Source organism: Solanum stenotomum, chromosome 3, assembly GCF_019186545.1.
Source record: "Solanum stenotomum isolate F172 chromosome 3, ASM1918654v1, whole genome shotgun sequence".
Lineage (NCBI taxonomy): Eukaryota > Viridiplantae > Streptophyta > Magnoliopsida > Solanales > Solanaceae > Solanum > Solanum stenotomum.
Window position 1 is genome coordinate 58,130,162 of NC_064284.1, and position 10,755 is coordinate 58,140,916.

Genomic DNA, 10,755 nt, shown 5'->3' on the forward strand with positions numbered 1-10,755 from the left:
GAATTAAGAAGAATAATATGGGAAAAAATATTTAATGATTACGAATCAGAAGATATATTATATCAAGAATGGTATGAAATAGACCTACATGATTTAGACTTCGAAAGAATAGAATGGTATGATTTAGAAATAAATTCAGATTAAAATGAACAACGAATATTTACAATATTGGATAAAATCTATGGAAGACATAAAACTATTAGAACAATTAATGGAGGAAAATTTATATATGTACCAAAGAACCCAAGATATGTTATACCTAGAATATATCATAAATAATATTAAAGAGATATCAAGATTAAGACACTTAACAAAAGAATATTATAATAAAATTTTAAAAATAAATAACTCACCTACCACACTACCACCTATCACACTACCACCTATCAAAAAAGTCATGAATTCTACACCTACTACACTACCAAAAATGTCATGAACCCCTCACCTACCAATAAGATGAATTCCGCACTGAAAAATGGAACATGGTGCCAAAACCCAATTTCAAGTAGTGTGGTGATACATACACACCGACACGTGTATAAATATTTTTTAATTTAATTTTTTTTATACACGTGTCGGTGCATGTATATAAATAAATAAGAAAAAATTTTTATTTCTTATGTTTGTACTAAGACTTGTAGCACTAGCTTATTTGGAATAAAATAAATCTCTATTAATTCATCTAAGAACAATTGTCATGTCTCTTGCCTGATAATTAAGACTGAAGCGAAAGATGAAGAAATTAAGATTGTATAATTTATTCTTCTTACTAACAAAACACTAAAATGGTGTACGAAAATCACTTATTTCCAAAAAACAAAAACCATTTTCCTTCCTACCAAACATACCCTTAGAACCTAGTACCTAAACTTGCTAATCGAAAAGAGATCTTCACCTTTAGGGGCCATTGAGGCATGAGGATGTAAAAGTAAACCAGTATTGAATTTCACCAGTTTCCCTTGTACTGGTATATGCTCTCATCCAGGTCTTATGCAATAGAACAAAAATTACTATAACAGCACAAGACGATCAATAAATTTCATGGATGATAGACATCCTAATTCCCCCAAGATACGATATTCCAAGATGATTTTGGGAAAATAATTGATCAATGTGCATTCTCTGTTACATGAAAAACAATGTTTGATGAAGCTACTCAGCCTATAATCATTTTCCCGCTTGAATATACTCGAAGATGATAATGGCATAGTCCAAAACAAAGAAAGTCTATAATCAGTTAACATGGAGATTGCAATGGCCTCTCCAGGAATGGAATGATTAGAAGCTCTATCTGGTGGTCATCAATGATGAGTTGCGCAAAAGAATGAGAACTAACGGATCAAAAAATCAGTTAAATGGGCACTCAATTATGTATGCTTCCTAGCACGACCACTTGAAGGAGCAGCATCCTCTTTCCTAGTACCAGATGCCTCGGGCTTCCTTGCCCAGGCAGGTGCACTGTCTGGCTCATAACGATAATCGTAAAAGAGTTCTTCTCCAGCGCAAATTCTTTCATTGGCAAAGATACCAACTCTGTGATCTCCAGCCACCATCATGACCTATCAAAAGAGTTATATCAGCAATAAATAAACGGGAATTCTAACATGACCTGGAATTTTTTTATGTAAATTTAACTACCTTAGCATAGCAATTTGGAACAGGAGAATGGTTCGCAAATTTTAGTTTGTCACCCTTCCGGTGTGCATCAAGCACAAACTGCAGCGGACAAAAAGATATGTGATTCATATGACACAGTGGATGAGACCGTTAATTTGAAGGACTAAATACAAAGAGCAGAGTATAGAGGGTGTCATGTCTCATGCCTGATAATTAAGACTGAAGAGAAATGTAGATTTTTCACAATCACAAGTCTTTGCAGTAGGAAAAAAGACAAGTGATTCATATGACATAGTAGATGAGAGTATTTGGGACTAAATACAAATAGCAGAGTATAGAGGTATTCATATCTCATACCTGATCATTAAGATTGAAGAGAAATGAAGAATTTTCACGATCATAAATCTTGCCACGCTTGTCAGCTTCACGGTGTGAAATTAATTCACCTGTGTACTCCCCAAGGTATTCATGTTTTCCAACAGTATTCTGAAATTAATGCTTAAAGTTAGGCCCAAAGAAACATGTTTCTGCTTATATGTATCCCCATCAATTGTCAGATCTTACCTTCAAGAAAGCCCCCCAGCCAGAAACATCAGATCTTCCAAGAAGTACCTGTAGACGAACATAATGCATCATCATCAGCCTAGAGTTGCCAAATTAGGAAAGAGGCATTCTTTTTAAACAGACTAAAAAGGAAAGTAAGACAAACATATTACTTGTCTACGTGGTAAACCTTCACCAATTTCAAGAAGAAATAAGAAATATAAGTACCTTTTGTTGCTGTTTGAGAAGTAGTTTCATATTCCTGCATTCATGACTATCACCTCTTTGCAGAGGAACCCCAAGCGTACCATCACCACAACTGGGAAATCCAAATAACAGGCACATGAATTGTTTGAGGAAAAAAAAAAGATCGAGTGCTAAAATTAAGTTCGTTCACTTTGGTAAAGGTGAGATTTGAGGGGTAAAGCCACGACAACTTTCCACTAGAAGGACAAGATGATTAGCAAGTACTAAGAAGTTAACAACTTCCGGGAACTAGAAAGCAACAGAAAATAACAGCATGACTAATGGAGCGCACCTGATCCAACAATTTCGACAAACATCAGGATCACATTCCCTGCCAGCAGCAAAGCAAGGGCATTGACGGCTCCTACACTGACTTTTGGCACAATGACAACCACGAAACCTGTTCTTGCAACCCTTTGGGCATCTACGAAACAAGAATAGCAAAGCATTCAAGGATCACTAGCTAATCAAAGCATTAAATCAGTGATTACAACGTGTATGGCAAAAGAAACTGAGTCTTGCCTCATGGCATCTCATAGCAATCTCTTTTTTTTATATGTAAAAAGCAAATGTTAAATGAGAAAAACTCATATAATTTCAAGAAAAAAATGATGGCTTACCCACAGTATTTTTCACAGCAGGTCCCATTTACAATGCAGGAACACTCCTTTCCACAAGGGCCTTGACAGCCACATGGATTAAACTGCCGACAGGGTTGGTCCTTCCTCTCAGAAATCCGTTTCCTAATTGCATGGTATCCAGTGGATTTCCACGTGTATTTTAATCGGCGAACTTTGCCTCTTCTACGCAAAAATCTGGATCTTCTTCGAGGTTCATTACCCTAAAATATATCATGAAACTTTTAACACAACAGGATTTAACTAAGTGGGCTATGATTCAACTTCCCTTACCAAGAGAACATAAAGCAAAATATAAATAATAAAAGCAAACACTGACCATGATTTCCTGACCATCACCATTGGAACCACCATCAAGAATGCCATCCATCCCATCACCTGTGCCTGAGAATAGCTTATTTCCGGAATTGTTCATGTACTGGAAAACCTCCCAGCATGTCTTCAAACCATTCATGAGGTTTCGAGCGATCAAACAGCTGTATAACAAATAAAGTTCATAAGTAAGGTTAACAATCAAAGGTGTGATAATACAAATGACAAAGGCACTCAAATTTATCATTCAAAGGAAAAAGTTTAGTATTCATGACCGATGAAACACAAAAGAGTTCCTCAATAGGTTTTCTCGGTCAGTGGTTTGAACAACTCAACTGAATTTTTATTATTACAAAGCTTTTAGGCTGTCTCAGTTCATCTTAATAAGTCTGGACCAATCCTGATTTCCTAAAGGCCTGTTTGGAAAGTCATCCTAATAATCGAATTCGGTGTAATTGGGTGTAATTACATTGTCTATCATGCTTGGTTGGGCCATGATACTTGGTCAGCAGGTAACTGGATGTAATTAGCAGGTGGTAATTACAACTCTCCAATTTTCAGGGTGAATTGCTGGTAGTGTAATTACCAGTTGATTACTTTTTAATTTCTTCTTTTTGTTTCTATTTTTATTTTTTTTGTTTCAATTTAATTTTAGTTCTATTATTTTGAATTCTTTTTTATTTTTATTATTCTAAAAATATTTTTTATTTTATATTATTTATATTTCATTTCCTTCTCATACTCACCCCTTCATCTTGTGATTCGATGCTATTTTTCGTATTATCTATTTATTCAATGTTTATACTTTATATATTTTCATTACAAAAATATACATTCTCTCTCATTTAAGGATGGCAAGTTAGCGACATATCAAAAAAAAAAAAAGGATTGCAATTTAGTGACAAGAAGCTTGCTTTATACTTTTAGCAGTCAAAAATCTTGGTGCACACTTTTATCGGTGGCAACCATAACAGGCCAAGTTGGACAGGTACACGTATGATGGGTAATGCAGATAGTCTTCCTACTGACTACCATCAGGATCAAACCAATCCATAACAGTAAACTGCATTTTCATTGTGGGATTGGAATCCACAGCATCAAAAAAGCAATCCAAGCCAGCATGTCTTTTTTTCTGTATTGGACAATGGTGTTATCCAGACCAACTTGTGTAAAGCACAAGGCATGTAACTAAAATGCAGTGCATCAATTTCATTTTTAGTCAGAAGGCAAGAGATGAGCCAGTGAATAACTTCACATCTTATAATACCAAACACCAAAAACTTATATGAAATGCACCACATATACAGAAGCCAAATAAGCAAGAGCAGAGATATAGCAAATCAAAGTTTTGGAGTTTACCGACCTGCTTCTACCGAACATTTCTAGACCCTTTTCAAAGAGAGCCTTTTCAATGGGTCTCCAAGATTTAGTACCATCTATTTCTTGTTTGCAGTTATTCTCACCCACATATTCATTTTTCCCCAATGTGTCATCACAATTTGTCACAGGTTTTGCACTGGAAACTTCCATCAATTTGCAACCAAAAGCCTTGCCTTGCAAAGAATTTTTACTGTCCAAAACCGGAGAGTTTTTCCTCCTAGACCTTTTAGCACTATGACATTGTGCTTTTTGTGAAGATGGACTCGCATCTTCGTTTTCCTTCCGTGAAATAGAGTGAAGATTCAAATCTTTGAAACCTAGACTTTCACTTGCAACAGAGTCAGATTCTAAAACTGCCATTTTCTTCTGTCTTTTCTTAATGGCAACTAGAACATGTTCAGCTATTCGCTTGCTGTTCCTTTTGTTGATGCCATCTTTATTGTCAGATTTGCTTTTTGATGGAGATGAAGAGCGCTCATTAGAAGTGATATCATTTACGGGTCTAATATCTGAATCACTGCTCTCAGAGATGTTTTTTGCATTTGGAGCACCTTCACCTTTTGAACACTTCGATCTTCTTGATACATGCTTCCTACCTGGCATCTGAGTATTATTAGCAACATCAGATGGCAGAATGGATTTTTCTCCATGACTAGCACACTGAGGAGAGATCACTGTAGCATTACTTTCGAACTTTTTGGCCTAGGTAAATAAAAAAAAATAAGATTTGGAGGTATTTGGTCCAAAAAGTGGTACAAAAACCAGAACAGATACCTAATTTGAAATGCTAGTATTTTTTACATAAGAAAAAAAGCAGGACGCTGAATTGATCCTCAATCTACAGACATTGTACAATAGAAGAGAAGACAGATACCAGGCTGAAGCAATTTGGTCCACAGGGCTCCATATCTGCATTGGAGCAGTACCATGGTAATTGTTTTTCCGCCTAATTAATGTAAAAAGACATCATAAGCATCCCATTTCGAGTACACACAGTTCCAAGGTAATGAAACATCTGTCGGAAGACCAATAACGTACAGGAAATATAAGATCCTGTGAACATCCATGTAATCTACAATCAAAGACCTGCCAGTGTGGGCAAAATGAGGAGAACATATTACAAGTAGTTAGTGGTAGTAAACAAAACACCAGCGAGATAGAAGATTTGATCTAACATATAATGTGGTGGTCTGGTAGACAAAAAGTAAAGAGAAATAACCAAAGATATACTCACAAGACATCGACGACAAAATAGATTATCAAAAGAATCCAGAGCAGCATCAAGATCTTTGGCAAGATATAAATCTAAAGAACTTTCCGTGAACTCTTTCTTTGAAGTGCCTGCATCATCTTCCTTAACAAGACCTTCATATCTTGCCTGTATAAATGTTTGATGGTGTTTTATCTCTGTAAAGTCAGCAAAAACCAAAAAATGGGAAACAGCTGGACCAGAGTTCGCACTATGACCAGTTTTCTATTAGATAATAATGGGCACTAATAGTAAAGTAAACAAATATCAAAACCACGTGTGTACCTTCACTTCACTAGGTTTTCTAGACAAGCACTGTCCTAGCAAATCCAACACAATATCGGACAAGCCAACTTCTTTGATAGTCATTCTGTGAATAAGCAGACAAAGATACATTATCTTGACCATTGCATTTGTGACATAAAAACAGCTTTACATTCAGAGGTACTCAAAAACAAGATTTAGCTTACGATTAAGTATATCCTAAAGAACAGAGCAACACATCGGAAAAAGAAAAAAAAGTAGAGATAATTACAGTCCAATGCCTTTGGATGATCTAGTTTACAAAATAGCCAGCAAATGTATAGGTTTTGTATATTTAAGTATAAATATACATATAATATACAGAATTAGTATATACATTCTGTATATTTGGGCTAGCGCCACTAATTAAGTTTGGCTGAAGGGACAAGTATGAAAGAAGCCCAAAAAAATAACCATAGCATACGTAACAGATGCATCTTTCCAATGGGGATATTGAACAACATTGGGGGGGAATATTGATCCAATTCTCTAGTACTAACCCCCTTATGGTCCACCCCAATGGACTAGCTAAAGAATGATTACTCCTTCAGAGAAAAACATGACACCCACTGTTTTTCTTGAAACTAAAAAAAATAAAATAAGTTTTCCCTGAAAAAGCTTCTCTTTTTACCAGAAGACAACTACTAAAGGGAAAAATCGAATTCAGGTAGCTTAATTATACCAACCGCAGCATATAATCTTCGGACTCTGCAAACACCTTCTTTTCTTCTTCTTCTTCAAGTACTTCCTCATCACTATCACTACAAATTAAAGTTTCCCCACCATTCTGGTCATAATAAATTCTTCTACGACCAACCACAGATTGATCCTCTGTCATTCTCTGATTTCTGCAAAACTCATAGTAGGACCAGAAAATTAAAATTACAAGAATACAACTGCAAATAGCTATAATTAACACTTCGACACTACACCAATCAAAATGTGATGTTACTGGAAATTTAACATTTAGGGTCAATTTCCTGGCTCTGGACAACATCTAAAAAAATAAGAAAATGAAATATATAGACATTCATGACAGCCCTAAAGCCTAAAACCATTACAATAATCCACATAAAGAAAAGAATCAATTTTTTCCATTCTGACTTCTGGGAGGCAACTTCCAAGAAAAGAGGGACTGTACAAACTACTATGTGAAACAGGATATATTAACAAAGTTGATGTGCGGAAGGCAACATGGAAGTCGACACCACTTTGTCCCTTCTGGTGTATATGGAAGAAATTGAATAGGAGATTTCTTCTTAACTGTGATAATGATGTAGGAAGCATTAAAAGATCCTTTTTATTTCACTAGCGTTTTTGGTAATAAAGAGAAAATAGCATGTTGTATGGATAGCTGATAAAACTTGGTGGAAGATAGCGTATCACTCAAGCAGAATTGCAAAGCTTGTACATAATTTTGGACACCAAACATGGTGTTCATTAATGATTCTTTTATTTGTAAGAAAAGAAAAGTTCTTTGTGAAGAGGGAGGAAACAAATCTAACACAAGAATCAACTAAATCTACTACTGCATCGAAGTTGATCAATACGCCTATCGGAAAATTAATCATAAAGAAGTCCTGAAGTATACAATATTATAGTATTAGCTAAAGATCATACAAGAGATTAAGATCAAAGCTGCTATAGACTATAAATTAAGAGGATATGGGGTCTGTATTGCTGTCACTACAGAATACAGACATTGGATATAAATTTCCTATTCTTGGTATGAGATTAACAGCTAACAAGCTAATCAAAGACGAGAAATAATGATTAATAGCTATTCTCAATACATGTACAGTTTTAGAGGAACCTTTACTTATATAGCGGGGGTGCATGAAACCACAAGCTGTTAAGGATGCAATTATTAAACTTCAACAGCAGATGTGAACTTTGTGAAGACATAACATACCTATCCAAAAATATCCATGAAGTATATGGAGGGATGCGTTTTACTTCTGGAAGTTTAATGGGCCGTACGGCATTCTTGACTGCAATACTTGATCCTAAAAGAATTGCAGAAGTGGCGTATCCATCATCTTCAGAGCTATTACTATCATCATCTGCATTACTGGTATCAATGCCATTTTGCATATCAAGTGCATCCTTTTGTCTTTTCGATAGTAGATCAATTCTTCCGTCAGCATCAAAAATTTCAAGACATTTTCTCTCTGTTGCCAAATTATAAAGATCCTTTGTCAAGTTCTCCAACTTTTGTGTATTTCCTTCTACCCTTTTCTGAGAGGAGAAGAACACAGGTCTCATTAGTTGTCAAATATAGTAAAGTTACCTTTAATCAAAATTCAGGTTAATTGTTGGGCAGAATGCAGAACAAACTGAAATACAGAAAGAGCACCTTAATATAATCAGCACGTTCAGAAGCAATTCTTCTCTTCAAAGATTCAATAACTGATAGTACTTCATCAGGTTCTACAGTTGCTTCTTCAGGAGAAACAATCTGTCAAGAAAATAACAGCCCAAAATACTTATAATAATAATCTTCCAATTTTACAATAACAACAACAACAACAATGCCTCATTTGCATACGAGCGGTGATTCCTCAATAGCTATTCCACTTAATTTGGACACGGGCCTTTTCAATTTTATATTCACAAAAATGGAAAATGGAATTATTGGTAGCAAGAGAATTGACAATTAACACACCCAAGGATGTGGCCTAGTAGTCAATGAAGTGATTGAGAACCATGAGGCCTCGGGTCCAATATCCAACAGAGACAAAAAAAAACTAAGTGATTCTTTTCATATGTTAAGTCTTGGTGGACAGAGTTACTTGGTACCTGTTGTTGGTACCTGTTGCTGATGGGAGATGGCAGGTATCCCGTGGAATTAGTCGAGGTACGCGAAAGCTAGCCCGGACACCACGGTCATTAAAAAAAGAATTAACAATTAACAAATACTCAAATGTAGATTAGATAAATGTTTTCCCTTCCTCAAAATTTGAAGTGAGAGCCTCCCACGTGTGACAGTCAATAAATGGGTACATCTAGAGGGGGCCAAGGGTGTTCACCCTAACCCAATCGGCAAAAAATTACACTATCTATATAAGGTAATTTTAAAAAAAAAAAAAATATATATATATATATATATAGATTGAATCCCCTGAACACAAGAGTAGAGGTTGGCTTAGCGTTTTAGGAATTCGAAATTCACCTTGAGGTTCCAAGTTCAATTCTCAAGCACTGCACATTCATTTTTCGAACCCTCTCAGTAAAAATCATTGATCCGCCACGGTTCATATTACCTACTTGGAACTGATTTCTAATGTCTTTGACATTTAATTTCTCAAAAACAAGGTAGATGTACATTGAATTTATTAAATTATGGAAAGAAGCTCATATTATCTCTATGAACAAAAAAAGTCCATTGAGGGTACAAGAATCCTGCAAGATTCACAATTATACTGCACAACCAAAACTCTGAATTAGCCATGAACTTCCATAATACAGCAGTGTCTCCATTAAAACACCAAACTTTTTACAACATATGAAACAAATTCACCCCTCAACTTGATCAAAAACATAGCTGGCAATACATTTTTTTTTCATTTCATAAGCCTAGCTGGCAAAAGTTCACCATTTTTCCTTTGAGAAAATTAACAAAGAACACGTAAAAATTAAATCTTCCCATCTATACTTATAAAAACATTCCAGCTATGTTCCATCAATACGAGTTGACTAAACCTGGAGCTAAAGGAGCTATAGAAATACAATGTAGGTGTTAATTCACCATAAAAGTTACAAAAATCAATAATCATACAAAATAAATTGATAGATCTTTCGTAAATTCAGTGTAACATTAGAAAATAATCAAATGTATTTGAAGAAACCATTAAACTACAGAATGTACTGGACTTACCGAAAGATCATTTAAACGTTGTGTTTGAGAATCCGACAGGGAGTTATCGGACGCTGGCGACATTGCCGGTGTCAAGATCGATCCAGCAACGGAGCTCCGGTAGGGATCGGATTTTGACGGTGCGGGTTAAAACCCTAGGTTTGGGAGGGAGAGGGGCCGACAGAGAAAGTATTGGGTATATCTTTTTCTTCTTTTTCTTTTCTTCTTTTCCTGTTCAGACTTTTCGGTTGGAGCATTTATTAAATTATTTTAAAGTGAAGATTTTGCTAAATATAAAGAAATATGTTTGGCTCTTAATTCTATTGTTTTCCTATTTATGACAGTTTTAGTTCTCTTTTGTCACTATTACTTACTACCAACTGCTCTATTTTGAATTTTTTCAAATGTAGAATTTTCATACCTTATGTTTCTTTGGTCTTTGCTAAAGTAGTGAACAAATAAAATGTGAAAATTACTTTTAGTTTATTAGACTAATATAAGTAAAAGAGAACAAATAAGTGCAATGAATCAATCTTTTTGAATTTGATACGTAACGAGTTACTATCCTCTCTTAAACAAAATGTTTTTTCTTTAAAAGGAAGGATATATTA

At 35.1% G+C, this 10,755-nt stretch overlaps 1 protein-coding gene across 2 annotated transcripts; it reads right to left on the reverse strand.

Moving 5' to 3' along the window:
* Positions 1–1,092: 1,092 nt before the first annotated feature.
* Positions 1,093–10,406, reverse strand: LOC125859981 (histone-lysine N-methyltransferase CLF). Of its 2 annotated transcripts, none has more exons than XM_049539839.1 (17): positions 10,166–10,406; positions 8,645–8,746; positions 8,201–8,526; positions 6,975–7,136; positions 6,271–6,355; positions 5,971–6,114; positions 5,775–5,822; positions 5,611–5,682; positions 4,720–5,438; positions 3,364–3,520; positions 3,027–3,247; positions 2,699–2,830; positions 2,389–2,479; positions 2,182–2,229; positions 1,975–2,103; positions 1,639–1,716; positions 1,093–1,559 (listed from the first exon to the last, which is right to left on the reverse strand). In XM_049539839.1, exons 1-17 carry the CDS (start codon positions 10,226–10,228, stop codon positions 1,368–1,370), a joined length of 2,769 nt encoding a protein of 922 aa, XP_049395796.1. In that variant the 5' UTR covers positions 10,229–10,406; the 3' UTR covers positions 1,093–1,367. The 2 variants fall into 2 exon arrangements, with proteins under 2 accessions (XP_049395796.1, XP_049395797.1); XM_049539840.1 differs by having other exon boundaries at positions 4,720–5,339; positions 10,166–10,390.
* Positions 10,407–10,755: the final 349 nt, after the last annotated feature.

Coding starts and splice junctions, on each gene's coding strand:
- LOC125859981 (XM_049539839.1), bottom strand. CDS start 10,228: ATGTCGCCAGCGTCCGATAACTCCCTGTCGGATTCTCAAACACAACGT. Junction 6,115..6,270: donor GAAAACCTAGTGAAGTGAAG/GTACACACGTGG, acceptor ACATTTATACAG/GCAAGATATGAAGGTCTTGT. Junction 5,683..5,774: donor CACAGGATCTTATATTTCCT/GTACGTTATTGG, acceptor TACATTAATTAG/GCGGAAAAACAATTACCATG.